The sequence below is a fragment of the Podarcis tiliguerta genome, assembly GCF_965153285.1.
Source record: "Podarcis tiliguerta genome assembly, chromosome: 1".
NCBI lineage: Eukaryota > Metazoa > Chordata > Lepidosauria > Squamata > Lacertidae > Podarcis > Podarcis tiliguerta.
The window spans coordinates 37,610,061-37,625,060 of NC_139534.1; the positions used below are offsets into that span (position 1 = coordinate 37,610,061).

At 41.8% G+C, this 15,000-nt stretch overlaps 1 protein-coding gene across 8 annotated transcripts in view; it reads left to right on the plus strand.

The window, feature by feature from the left end:
* Nucleotides 1–15,000, plus strand: part of GTDC1 (glycosyltransferase like domain containing 1) — a 199,273-nt gene that overhangs the window by 177,264 nt on the left and 7,009 nt on the right. For 7 of the 8 annotated variants that reach the window (XM_083411100.1, XM_083411096.1, XM_083411101.1 and 4 more), the window contains 2 exons: nucleotides 3,893–3,963; nucleotides 4,676–4,767. In XM_083411100.1, coding sequence (XP_083267226.1) covers nucleotides 3,893–3,963; nucleotides 4,676–4,767 — 163 coding nt within the window. Of the gene's footprint in view, nucleotides 1–3,892; nucleotides 3,964–4,675; nucleotides 5,010–15,000 lie in introns of those variants that run through there. The other variant, XM_083411095.1, reaches the window with a different exon arrangement.

The following is a 15,000-nucleotide window of genomic DNA, read 5'->3' on the forward strand; positions in this document are numbered from 1 at the left end:
AAGGGAAGAGGAGACCAAACTAGCAGTGTAATTATATCAGTCCGGTACATTATGGTTACATTCCAGGCTAGTTAAGTCACTATGGTAAAATCCTTGGCAGGATTCCTCCCCCCCCCCCACCCCACCCCGTGAGTTTATTCATGATGTTCATTATTACGGGTTGTAAAGAATATGAGAGTTTAATTTTTTATATTAAAAAAAATGTCTTATGGAATGTATCACTTTCTTAGATCTTGTAGACATGCTGTGGAAACTATAACACAAAATATGAGTTACTTACAATAACTAATTTTAATCCCATCTGCTAAGTATGACAACATTAGCATTTCCACTTAATTAAAAACACCCTTAAAGCAGCAATGTTTTAATCACTCCATTTTATTTACTCTCCTCTGGTGTCACTTATAATTGTAACTTTTTATTTTTTTAATAATGAGGGGTTTTTTTCTTCCTCTGTGCATCACACAAAAAAGTGCTGTCGATAATTAGCAGTCTTCTGTTATTACTAGACTCAGGTGTCACAACTGTGTCTCATCCTCATTACAGTAAAAAATTTCACCTATCAGATTCATTATTGCCAGATAATGCAACTGAGAGACTTAGCAGGCCCTCCAGAAAAGTAATTCAGCCAAGCAAAATTATCAGCTAATTATATTTAGAATCAGAAGCCCAACAACTATTTGCAGATAAATTGTATGAATTGAAGGGAATAGATCTGAATATTAAGATTCATAGATTTAGCAGATGATTTCTTAATTGGAATATAAAGGTCATTTTAACAATGGGACTCTGTTGTTTCGCTGGGGATATTCAGGAATCAAAACTGAGGAATAGCTGCAGTTGCAAAGGTTTGAACTTAGCGCAGAAGAAGCTTGAAGCAGGTCTGAGCAATCTCTGGCCCTCCTGCTGCTCTTGGAACTCCAGCTTCCATCACACCTAGCCAGCATGCCCAATGGTCAGGGATGTTGGCAGTTGGCCAGCAATAGCTCATGGGCCACAGATTTCCTTATCCTGGGTAGAGAAACAAGTTAGGTCATTGCCACACTCCATAGATCTACTTCTGTACCTATGGGGCTCCTATCTGTATTATGTGCAAGCCGGGTTACTGAATGTGGGGTTACAGAACTTCCCTCATAGCGTCTCTTCTCGTATGTATACGAGGGATTTTGAGCCTGTTTCCAGGTGCAGATCGCCTTTCATTGGGCTGAACCTATATATTTTAAAAATGGATTTGGTTTTTTAAAAAGCTGCATTTTGTGCTACCCATTGCGGCCCCGTTCTTCCCAAACCCTCTCGGAGTATATTGGCATGACGTATTTATCTTTGCATCAGTATGTAAGGTCATTTTCAAATAAAAGGATTAATTCCAAATCCTACTTTTTTTTATCTGTCAAATTACATAAATATTGAATCCTGGTTTTACTAATTTGTGAGACGGACAGAGTCCTTGAGAAGGACTCTTCCTACACAGTGTTTTAAAGGTGACTCTTTAAACTGCAGCTTGGCCTGATGTTCTCTTTCAGGGAAAGAGATCAATTTGAAAATCACTTGCTTTTACATAATTTCATGATCTGAGGTATATCGCTAAAATCTCCACAGTGCTTTTTTTGGGGGGGGGGGGAGAGCAGCAATGAAAGCTTCCTTTGAAAATCTCTGCTCTTTGACAGTTATGACCCGACAGTAATTTAATGATCAAAAATATAACCATCTTCTCGGCTTTTAGTAAGTATTTGCCTTTAAATAAGGAGTATGATCCACGAGGATGTGTGTGGAGACCTGCTTTGAAGGATTCCCAGTGATTCAATTAGGACCCTTGTTTCCAATTACACCATACATATTGCATGGTCATGTTCGCAGGCAGCGTTGAGGGCTGGTGCAGGAGGGAGGAGAAATGGGAAGTCTGGGTATTCCTCTCATGTCCCCATTAAATCCTTACCCCTCACTTGTTGCAAGTTATCTAGTATCCTAAATTTGTGCCCACTGCATTTGGTGATGTCATATTGGAAGTCCTTAAGAGTTCGGTTGTGGTGTACATTTTGAATTCAAAAAGAAAGCCCTACCAGCTAAATTATAGTCAGTGGCAAATACTTTTTTTCCCCTTTTCTTAAAAAGTGAAAAAGAAAAATGCTGGAAAAACAAAGCACACATCAATAAAGTGAATATTGACATGGCCTTCATCTTTCACAAAAGGGAGGCGAATGCTGAAGTTAGAAAAGAAAAGACGGCCCTTCAGCATTTGGGTGCCAATTAAAAGAATTTCAGAAAATAAACTTTTTTAATAAAAAAAGTAGTTTTCAGTTTCACTGCAGAATTTCTGACCGACAGATTTTACAGCTTTATCTTTAAAGTTTACTGTATGTCCGATGATTGGCCATTACGCAAGGGGGCAGGGGGGGGCAGATAAGCTAAAGCAGTTTTAACTCAGTGCATAACTGCATGGAAAGATGAACAAAAATGCTTTGCTGCAACGCTCTAGCATTGTTTTTGCATTTGCCTGCCGAAGCCATGAAGTTGCAAATTGTGTCTTAAGCATGCCACTCTGCAAATCGCTTAATAAATAAATAAATAAAAACCCCACGACAATGGAGTGCTTGGATAATGTATTTGTAAGTAAAGGTTAGGTTACAATTAGTAATTAAAAGTATATAGGCATACACATATAGCTAATCTAAGATGGGTTCAATCTATTATGCATTGCCAGACGGCCTTACGCAGTGTTTACAGACAGTCACTGAATTTATTCACATAAAGATCATGGCGGTGGCAAAGAGGGAGAAACCTACGCCATGCCAAGTGAGCACTTGAACTAGAGCTTTCTAGGCTGAAATCGTAACTCCACTTACCTGGGAGAAATCCCGATTGAATTTGGCAGGGCTTAGGGTTACGGCTCAGTCAGTTTCCTGCTCACAGCAGAAGCAGGTAGTGCCCAAACCACTTTTTCAAACATTCTCGGTGTTTAAACATGGGGAGTCCAGGAGGAGCAGGTCTGGCTCTATCATTAGGCAAAGTGAGAGCATCACCTCAGACAGCAGATGCCGAGGAGCTTGGAACAGAGTTGTGTGTGTCACCCAGGCTGCCCTGAGCCTCCCGAGCTAAGCAGTTGTACTCGGGTATGGTATAGGATGCTCTCTGTCATCTGTGCTTTCAACCCCCAGTTGCGTTAGTGCGCATGGATCGCCCTGTCACTGGGCCACAACTACTGGCTGCATTCCAGTACACGGTTACATGCAATGATGTCTCAGGACTCTGCTATTACAGCTGCAAATAAAATGTTTTAAGTGTGCTTTAAGTGCGATATACAATGTGATACTAGATGGCGATGGTGAGCCTTATGGAGAATTCAGTGTATTTTTAAAAACACTTTAAAAAAAAAAAAGCGTTTTAGGAATGCTTTTTATATGTGTGCAGATTCCACCTCAATGATTCTAAAGAAACTTAGATGTGTATAACCGGCTGCTGGATTGCACTGATGGTTTTTTCATACCAGTTCCTTCATATTTGTGTTTGACAGCATTTTGGGAAAAAGAAAGAAAGAAAGAAAGAAAGAAAGAGAAAGAAGGAGTATTGTGGGTTCCCCACGTCCCCCCAGTCACAGTCTCCTGATTATGAAAACGTGTTGAGCAGTATTTTTTTTTTTAAAGGAGAGCTGCGTTTTGATTTATTCAGTGAACAAAACATATGCTTGCTGTTCTGTTCTATGTAATTCATGTGATCAATAAAATTATCTTTTAAAAAGAGCAACTTTGCCATTTAGGGAGATTACACTGATGTACAGGGAATACGATTGTTGCAGCCAACTTCTGTGCTGTTGGCCCAAAATACACTTTGGAGCTCAATAATGTAATAATGGTACATAATCTGCATTACCCTCCCTTTTTTTCTTCTTCCCCAGGATAGAAGCTGTGCACTGTGGCTGCTATCCGCTCTGTCCCAAAGCTTTGGTCTATCCAGAAATATTTCCAGGTAGTTTCCTACTTCTGTATTTTTTCTGCTGTGGTTTTAATTTATAATTAATTCTAAAACGCAAAGTTTGAGAATAAACTTAAGCAAGAGCAATTGTTTATTTGGCAAGCTACCATGTTAGCGCTGAGGAATTTTTTTAATGTGTTTTAATACATTAGACGAAGTTTATATTTACCATCTGTTCTTTCAAGATAACACAAGAGCAAGTTTTGAAATAGCATTCTTCATTGTTAGCATACACAGTCTATAGTGATAGATTTTATTAAAAAGGTCGCTTCGGAAGCGATAGCTTGCAGATTTTTATTTTTTTTAAAGATGACATACAGAGAGAAAAATTTAGGCCTGAAAAATCACACCAAATTATTTAAACAATTTAATACTTAATAATATGCAACCCTGCTACAGGATACACACTAATGTAGTACCAGTCCTTTGAAAAATCTCATCACTAAATGTCTCACATATGCATTGTGTTACATTAGAATAATGTATTTTAATCACCCAAAGGAGATGTCTAAACAGCACAACTACACAGTCTTATTTAGCATTAAACATCCTTGTGAGCTGAGGTAACCTTATAAAATCATGCTTAAATAATGTAAAACACGAGGCGGCACAGAGCAATATGCATTTTTAATTAGTAAAGTGACTAATATCGAGTGTGTGCTTTGAGGTTTTTGTTTCATTAAAAATGTATCTGTTTTTCCTGCAGCTGAATATCTGTATTCTACACCTGAACAGCTTTTTAAAAGGCTTCAGAATTTATGCAAGAGACCAGACATTGTAAGGAAACATCTCTATAAGGTATTTATTCTGAATAGGTATTCCAAGGTATTGTTGTGTATTGAAGAGTACAGACCAAAAAGAAAAAAAAAGAAAAAAAGGCCCCCCTCCCCTTCCTTCTAAAAAGGAGAGAAAACCAGAAAACATTTAATTAACATCCTAATGTTTAAAGGAAACATGCTAGGGAGGGATATTAGTTGTTACACTAACAAGGATTAATTACACTAGATGCCAGTTGTATTAACCTAGGGTCTTATGAAATACGTGCGCTTAATGCATGCTACATGCTTTTTTTAATTTATTGTTTTCTAAAATGACTGTCCTCCATGTTTGAACCCAAGAGGCTTATAAAAATGAACCTGGATTAATTTAATTCATTAGTATAAAAGGAAAGTGGAAGAGGGATCCTACAATTATACTAATGAGGATAAGCTTACCTCCCTATCTTAATTTAATCTCCACTGGTGTGTTCAGGTGACTGACCAGGTGAGTACCACATCTCTTCTGCCTCTGTTTTAAGCCTGTTTTGTTACATTTCAAAGAAAACCCTTTACAACACCAGTACGCAAAGAAGAGAATCACATGGCACAGTTCCTGCTCCAAAGAACAGCTACCCGAATCCCCACTTTCTCTCTCTCTCCTGGAAACATCTAGCAAGGCCGAATGCATTGCGCAAGATGTCATAGCATTCAGAGTTTTCCCGCTCCCAAAAATGATAGCCAGTGAAGGGTAACAAGAGCAGGAATGCTCATCATGCAGTTGTGACAGGCCACATGCTTCAGGTCACCAGATTTTGGGGCGTGGGGTGTGAGGAGAGAATCGGAAGAAGTGTGGGTTGTGCAAAAAGGTGTAGGCTTAGGGAAAAGCCCAGGCTCAGTGGCAGAGTCCTGGTCCATGCCCTGGTATCTCCAGGTAGGGCTCTGTCTGATGCCATGAACAGGTGCTGCCAGTCAATGTAAGCCACACTGAACTAGATGACCATTTGGTGTGGTCAGTATAGGGCAGCTTCCTATGTTCCTCCAAAGGGAAGAGATGTGCTGGAATTCAGTGTTGTGCTAAGTGGGGGGTGTTTGCGGAGAACGAGGCTCACTTATGCCATGGGACTCCCCTCTCTTCCCCCCAACCTCCCAAAAAAGATTTAGGGCAGTCAAGGAAGATAAAAGGGGGGAACAAGTCCTTTCGTGTAAGTGGTCCTCGTTCCATTCACAACAGCTTAGTTGACTCCTGCCTTGTGGGCATCAGTTATTATCTGTTATTATTGGGGCTCCAAACCCTGAAATATCCTTATGGACTCTTACTTTGTGGACCTTATGAACCTTACAAACTTTGCTTTGCGTTGACCCATTTCAATTTTCGACCTCAGCTGCTTCAACCTGTGATTTTGCTACTCTATGTTTTTTGTTTTCAGTTGCCTTTGAAAACTGGGCAGAGGTGGCTGGAATTCCACAATTGTTTTGCATTGGTATTGGGGGGAAAGGAGTCATTGCATTGACTCCTTGGGTCTGGATTATGTCTCAGAAGTGTTTGAGTGTAATTTGGGGTGCCAGTCTTAATGTCTAAATTTCAGAACGGCCCGAGTCCTGTAGAGGCTGCTTCCTTCCCCACGTCCCATCACAATTCTTAATATAGCCCTTTCTTAATAGTGGTGGCCAACACTGAATGACAAGGCCATGTAAAACAGCATTCTTGGCAGCTGCACCGCAGATGAGAAATCTCGTTCTCCAAAGTCTGCTGAAACCTGAGCATCTGCTGAGTGCAATATAAGGGCTTTTTAGTGTTGCTGTTTGGTAGGTTGATGTTAACCAACTGGAGAAAGCATGAATTTTCATGAGCCACCATGTCAATATTTTCTACTAATTCCATGTTTTTAAATGGAATTTGTTGCCTGGCTTCAGCCTTTGAAAGGGGTGGAAATAAATTTCAGCAAATATAGATGCAGTTCACAGTGAGATTCTCTTCCACATGCTTCATTATTCTAAGTGGATACTGTGCATGGTATTGGTCTAATGAAGCTGTCATTCATTTGGAAGGTGCCTGCACTGGAAAACTTCCCTATGGCTCACGCCTTCCTATGTGCTTGCAAAGGTCCCATTCATTTCTGTGGGGTGTGGGCAGTGGCTTTCCCAGTGGCTTTCCCAGCTTCCACTCGTGCAGGAGACTGTCAGGGCACACTATACCCTGAAAAAGCAGGTGGTACCCTCGTTCCAGGATGCCAATATCAAGTAACTGATATTTGTAACAATGCTAATAAATGCATTCCTGACAATACAACTGGAGGCACATTCCCAAATTATGTTGTCTGGGATAATGGAGTGATATAATGCCTGCTCCCTACCCCAGAAGTATCCCTGTCTACATTTTCTGTACTTCCTTTCCCAGTGCAGCAAATCGGTGCAAGAGAATTAGAGAACTCCACTCTGTCCATGTGCAGTTTTCTCTTGTGACCTAAAAGTGGACATTTACATAAGGACAGACCGAAAGAAAATGTTGTTTCTGCAGGAAATGGTTAAACTTCAAGAGGAAAAAAAAAGAGAGAACCAAAAATGCAATTTAACACCCAATTTCAAGCTCATTATCTTTCATTGTCTATTAACTTGGCAATGGTTCAGAAGGTAGCTCATAATAGTTTAAAATGCTGACTGAACACTTCCACTGCTCAGCATTACTTCTTGAGTCAATACTATTGCATAGCTACACACGGAGGCTTCAAAGAGAGAAAAACAATCCTTAAATTTTTACCTTGACATTCGCTCTTTTTTCGAGTTCAGCTAAATAGTTTTTGCTGCCATGCAAGGGCTTGCCCTTTTGTCGTGGCTGTGGTTCTGCGGCTTCGGTGTGCAAGAGAGACTGGGGTGTGTGTGTGTTAAAATGCAACATGGGCAGGACCAATGTAGATGCTTGAAAGGGGGTAGGATTTCCAAAATGTAGCTCAGGAGTAAGAGACGTGCGTTATACAAGCCCTGCTCAGTAAAATGCTTCGTTTGCTTCAAGTGTCTCCTTCGGAGAACGTACTCCTTGCTGAATTATTTATAAGTAGAGTTACCGCCACAGACATGCAGTAGTTTATCACATCACTTTGGGCAGCATGTTAATAACTCCAGCTGAATGCAAGTTTTAATTGCTCGTTGTGCAGTGGCAGTGGTGAATGGTGCTGGATAGGGCAAGGAGAATACTGTCAGAAGGGTCAACTTTAACCCCTGACTAAGAGCTTAGCTATGGGAAAGAAATGTACTCGCTTCTTGAACTCTGTTAATGCGGGATCATACTGTAGAAGGTGTATAGATTTGTTCCTTGTGTTCTTTGCCATTCCAGTGTCTTTTATCATACCTAAGGCTACCAGTTGTTTGTCTCATTCTTGGTCATTTTTTTAAAGTAACCAAGAAATGAAACTATTGTGGGACTATGAAGGTAAGTTGTCCCCTATGTTTATCCGTTAGCTTGTTTTACAGTGTTAATTGTAACAGGTGCACTTGAACCAGAACACAAGAGCCCTCTTCAGGCGTTATAATTAAAAGTGTGCCCTACTGCTGTTCTTATCACCCACCGCATGATGGAAGGCAACCTTCTGGAGTGGAGAATCTCCTGTACAGTCGTACCTTGGTTCTCAAACGGAATCCGTTCCGGAAGTCCATTTGACTTCCAAAATGATCAGAAACCAAGGCACGGCTTCCGATTGGCTGCAGGAAGCTCCTGCAGCCAATCATAAGCAGCAGAAGCTTCCAAAAATAGTTTGCAAACCGGAACACTCACTTGCGGGTTTGCAGCGTTGGGGAGCTAAAACGTTCGAGAACTAAACTGTTCAAAAACCAAGCTACAACGGTATTTGTTGAGGCTTCCTGTGCATTTTAGCATCATAATTTTTCAGGATTCTAAAATATGCAGGAAGCCTCCAGAATATGGAAGACCGCCCCGCCCCCCACTGCAGAAGATGGATGGAAATGGCAATAGGAGATCATCTCATGTGGTTGTTCAATTTCTGACTGCAACCTCTGAAGCAGGCTAAGGTGCCTTTGCATTCTGAAAAGGGCAACAATCCCAAATGGTTGGATTTAAAGAAGTGTGACTGGAACTCTGCTTGATCAGTGTGGGTCTTTCTGTCTCTTCCTCCACTGCAGCCTCCCCCCCCCCCCCCACACACACACCTGAGATTGGGGAGATCCTCAGAGATAGCATAGGATAGGGAAACTGGCAGAATTGCATGGGAGGGCTGGCTTGCATAAGCAGAAGTGATCTCCTGCTTGTGCGAAATAAGCCATATATCATAATAATGTTATGAGTTTTGGAGGGATTGGGATGAATGCCTAAGCCCCCTTCTAATTCTTGGAATAGCCGGGCTAACTTTGTGGTGAGGTGATAGCAGAAGTGGTGGACCATTAAGGTGAACAAAGGAGGGGGCTCTGTGTGAGATGGCAAATGGGTGAGCCCTCTCCCTCAACTCACGGGTAGTTAGAAGGACAAAGGCAGAATTGAGAACAAAGATGTCAGCAAGAAGCTAGAAGTATAAAAGTGACAGGCTGGGAAGCCAGAGAGCCAGAGTGATGTTTGATGTCTATTTGAATCCAAGGCTGCAGCTACAGTTCCCATCATCCCTGACAATTGGCTATGCTGGCTGAGGCTGCTGGCAGATGGAGTCCCCCAACATCTGGAGGGCCACAGGTTCCCAATCCCTGCTCTCTGCCCAATGCTTTATAGCCTTATCTCGTTATCTCACCCACCCATCCAAATTCCATTGTTCTACTCCCAGGGATGTAACTTTCCTCCTGGACAGCTGTCCCAGAGGTATCGCATATATCCTGTTTTTCTTTTTGCTTCTGTTTTTAGACAGCAGGAAGAAAGAACGCCTATTTTTAGTGTTGACTAAGGTGAACAAAGTATGAAATACTCTTGTTTGCTCTTCAAGTACTGTAGTTATATTTTATCCTGCTGATATAAAGTGGGCAGAATCATTCCAAATCTCTCTCCACTCGCCTGCTCTGACCCACTCTTACACACCCATTTCTTGACCAATCCTTTCTCATACACATGTAATATACCCACATATTCCCCCTGCAGTCTAACATCCTCGCCCCCGCACTAATCATCTTAAAATGGCCAGATCTCTCAGGTGCTGCTCTTTGCCTTGTGTCCAGGGTCATAGTTCAGTCTTCAGGGGTTGCATCTGATGAAGTCACACTTAAAGTAGACCCATTTAAATCAATAGACTCAGCTTAGCCGTGAGTAACAAAGTCCCTTGATTTCTGTAGGTCTGCTCAGCATGACTTAGTTGAATACAACCCCAGGTATTCTGCTAATTTGCTTGCCATAATTTGAATTATAAGTAAAAACTGGGGGAGGGGGGGTATTTGAATCACAGTACAAAGTGCCCCTCGCTTGGCCAGGTCCCAAAACATTACCCTGCAGTTTGAGGATACCTTGTTTCTTCTTATTCTTAAAACACACAAACACACACAAAAACACAAAAAACACTTTTACAGTGATTAGTCATTTAGAGATCAAAATGGAGCAACATTCTGGTAAACAAAACCTGAATATCAAATAAGAGTGTTTCATTCTTTTATACTCCTTGGTCATCGGTGGGGGGGGGGGGACTGGTGTTCTTTCTTTCTGCTGTTTTAAAACGAAACAACAGCAGCAATAGGACATATAAAATATGAATTTTTGTTGCCTTCTCTCTGTGCGCGCGCTTTTGCTGCAAGCTTATTAATAATATAATCTAAAACAGTCAAATGCATTACTGCATTAGTTTGTCAATTATATGCAGTGCCTGTGCCAACTTATAAAGTTAGAGGCGAAAAGGGAGGCAGAATTATGCTTGCTACAAAAAGGCAATCAACTTAAGCAATAAGGCACAAAAGCGTGTAGGGTGGGTAAGCCTTAGGTGCATTGTTCGCTACAAAGTGAAGCCAAGTATTACTGGATGTTGATGTCTATCAGAACACAGAGCTCCGAGCATGTTGTGCATGATTTAGTGGCAGTAAAATCCAAAAGCAACACCCTTTCCCCTAAAAGCACACATGTTCATAACCTCTGCTCTCTAAATCCAACAAAATAGGTAAAATGATACCTTTTATTGGATTCACTTCTGTTGGCAAAAGGCTATGCAAACTTTCGCTTGTGAACATTTCAGTGTATGACTCAAAATGAGCACAATAAAAGTTAACACTTTTTACTCCTTGAGTCAGTTGCCTTTTCCGTGGCAGGGTTTTGTTGTTGTTGTGTTTTTAAAATAGCATTGAATATAATTTGGGATATAGTTTCCCTAGGATACCACAAAGGCAGAGAAACAAAATGGTAATTGTAAGAGCTAAATTCACTACTGTAAGACTAAATCCTTAAGCTCCTATCTCCATGATAAATAGCCAAAGTGTTTGTGTGTGTGTGTGTGTGTGTACACATGTAGATATCTACGCAAGTAAATAAATAGGTACCGCTCCGGCGGGAAGGTAAACGGCGTTTCCGTCTGCTGCTCTGGTTCGCGAGAAGTGGCTTAGTCATTCTGGGAACATGACCCGGAAGCTGTCTGCGGACAAAAGCCGGCTCCCTTGGCCTATAGAGCGAGATGAGCGCGCAACCCCAGAGTCGGTCACGACTGGACCTAATGGTCAGGGATTCCCCCCCCCCCATATATATATATCCTCCAAAGTTTTCAAGTTCACTTCAAGTGGATTAAATAAATTCAGTTATTTGATCTAACACATCCGTCTTCGTTAGTCTTTCTTAACCATGGCTTTGGGTTAATCATAGCATCCTTCTTAATGTTTGCATTTCATTGCCTGCTTTTGCTGAAATTTCTTGGAGTTCATTACTCCATTTGCATGGACAGGTTTTCGGGGCTTGGATGAACTCATCCAAAACATCTAAAGTCCCCTAAGTATGACTTTGAGATGAATGCACCACTGACAGGGTGATATTATGTACACCACCTCTGTGCGCCACCCATGTGCTGTTGTTTCCCAACCTCACAACATACCTTATTTCCTAGAGCCCATGTTTTATATTCTGTGCTTCAGTATGAAATGGTAAAGAAGCATCAAAGGATAAATACCTGGAAATCAGACATGCTTATAGTCTGATATGGGATCTCCCGGACACACGTTCAAATGATTTTTTTCCTCCCTGCATCTAAGTTTTGGCATGCCCTGATACATATCTTGTACCCATCCTTCATACACTTCTTAATGATCTTCTACCAAACGAGGCTTTTGAGTAATTGAAGTAACAGGTTGAAGACTTTATTAATTCCCCAATTCCCATTGATAGAAAGACTACATAACCCTTATGTGGGCCTGCAGAGGTGAGGGGATGAGAAAAGGACACATCATGCTTCCTTGTGAGCATAACAGGACAAATATCCTCTTTCTCACAGTTCTGTTGGACCAGATAGTCTGTTGAGGGTAGTGCTGAAGTGGGAAATGGTAATGCCTTCAAGCTGCTTTAGCCCCTAGAGGAAGAAGGTTGAAGGCCCCACCCTCAATGTGGGTTCCTTTGAAATTCTTCAGAAGAAAACTTCATTCTGCAGTCAGCAGATCTGGAATGTCAGACAAACATCCTTGAGAGACAGCTTGTCAATCCCTCTTGGCAGTATGCTGCTGTGGGGGAGACCTTTGGAGGCAATCTGGAACACATGCTCAGCTTATGTAGAGCAAGTGGGAGACCCACCTGGCTTCACATCTCCAATGTCTAGACAGATTGTGCATCCTGGAACTTGTCCAGGAAACCACAACGCCAGTGCACAGAAGATTGTGATAGCCGTGAAGATTCTTTGGCAGATAAACTGGCATGGCAAGCTTTACCTGGGGGATATAATGTCTGTTGCTGGTGGGATGTCTTCATCAAGTGTAATAGGTGAACAATATATGGTGATTTCTGCTTATAATAATTAGTAGCTGGTCTGTGCCCAGCATTGCTTCGGAATTCTAAGAAACCCCCAAATCAGTGCAGTTTTGAAAGGTTCAGTCTGCCATCTTGATTCAAAATGACATCCAGTTGTATTCATAGACAGAAACCTCCGGAACAATCATGCAAGATTTGGTTTAAATCAGTGCATTAAAAACAACAACTGCAGCCCACCATCTTGTTTCAGAATGACAACCAATATTATCCAGACTTAGGCAAAAAACCTGCTCCTTTATCTCAGGAACCATCATGCAAAATCTGGTTACAATACCTTAAGAGAGGTCAGAGTTCATAGAGAACAGATGAGCCACTTTCTAAAACATAAAGTAGATTTATTTATTAATACCCCACCTTTCTTCCATCATGGCAATGTCCTTAGGGTTCCCAAGCAGTCTCCCATTCAGGCCCTCACCCAGACTTGTGTCACGCCCTTCTGGCCTTGGAAAAATGTGAGTCTGAAAGAGATAACAACAAAAGTGTAGCCCAGTATAGTGGCACCTGCACTTATTAAGGCACATTGCAAATAATCGTAGTAAGCAGGTACCCCAGCTGTCAAAACACATGCACCCTATCACCCTTTGTGCCTTTGTTTTTCAGTTGTAGCTTCTATCTATCTATGGGGTGATTTGTGCTATAGAGGGACAACCACCACCCTAGCTTTATCTCACTTGACCCGCTGGTTGCCCCTTCTGTCCCCCCCCCCTTCCCTAAGAAGAAGAAGCAATTCATAGTCTAGAAAACCCCTAGCCTAGATAACCCCTAGCCTTTGGGGAAGGAAACCAATGCAAAGAGGCAGAGCTGCCCAACCACATGCTTAGAGTTGGAAGTACAAGGCCAAAATCTAGAATGAGATGGATGAATCCTCAAGGGCTGGTAGCAGAGACTGAGTTTGGAAGGGGAGCAGGCTCCAAATGATGATCTACAAAATTTGCTATGAGGATTCAGATTGTTTGGGTGTGCAATCTTGGGATTGCTTTTCATCAGGTTAGTTTTAATTCCCTTGTGTGCTGCTAATTCTTGTTTTCATCCGTAAGCCGCCTTAACAACCGTCCGGGGGAAAGGCGGGGTATACGGTAAATAAAAATATAATGAATAATAATATTCCAGCTCACAGGGACCAATATGAAAAGGAAACTCTGGTTGGAGCATAAAGTTACGCGAAAGGTGCAGCCGGGAGCAGGGCCTCCTTACAGAGTGACAAAACCTTCAGTTATAAAAGCAAGGACATCTTACTTTCTATTACAAAACTATATTGGGAATACAAGCTTCCAGCATTCTTTAGGGAGGGAATTAAAACTGGCTGATGAGTTAGAAATGTTTGAGAAAGGGCATCTGAGCGCATAGGGAAATAGGCGAAGAGCCGAGTCTTTTGAGCCCATGGAACATGGCAGGATGGGGAGGAAGAAATAAAACAGTTTTTACAAGGGATGATCGTTTAATTTTACAAAAGGGATGCTGACAGTAGATTGCAAAAGTCACTGGTGACCTCTTTCCTACTGTTTAATTCAGCCGATCTGTGGCAAGCATGCTTCCCACCCCCGCGCCCGCCCCCAAAAAGGATGGCTTTGTTGCCAGACTCTTCCTCCCAAATGGGAGTACTAAGTTGTGCAACGGAATAGGCAGAGGGTGAAAGTACGACCTCTCCACATACAATGAAAATTTCATCATGGGTCATATTTGTGCTGTAATATATCACAAAGAGCAGGTGATGATATTAAAGCAATCTCCCACTTTCCACCATTTCCCTTTCATCTTAGCACTTGAATTTTCACTGTCCTGTCGGTGAGTGGTTACTGCTTCCTAATGCTTATACAAACTGCCTGGCTTTGTTGCCCAGGTTAAATAGTCTTTCAGTAGCTTTCTCACTGGTCAGTCACAACTCGCCAGTGGGATGTGCATCAGTTTTAAAAAGAAAATAAAAACTGCATTTAAGTCGCCTTTTGGTTACAGTGGTACCTCGGGTTAAGTACTTAATTCGTTCTGGAGGTCCGTTCTAAACCTGAAACTGTTCTTAACCTGAAGCACCATTTTAGCTAATGGGGCCTGCTGCTGCTGCCGTGCTGCTGGAGCCTGATTTCTGTTCTTATCCTGAAGCAAAGTTCTTAACCTGAAGCACTATTTCTGGGTTAGCGGAGTGTGTAACCTGAAGCTTATGTAACCTGAAGCGTATGTAACCCGAGGTACCACTGTATATTCCTAGGCCCCCCATGGAGCAGTGGTTTTGCCCAGAAGCAGGAGGTGTGGTAGTGTGTGAGAACACATGTGGGTATGATTTGGAGGAGCGTAAAGTAAAACCCTCCTGCATGTAAATATAGCAAAGGAAACAGGGGGATAAGCATGCATAAATCCATAGGATAT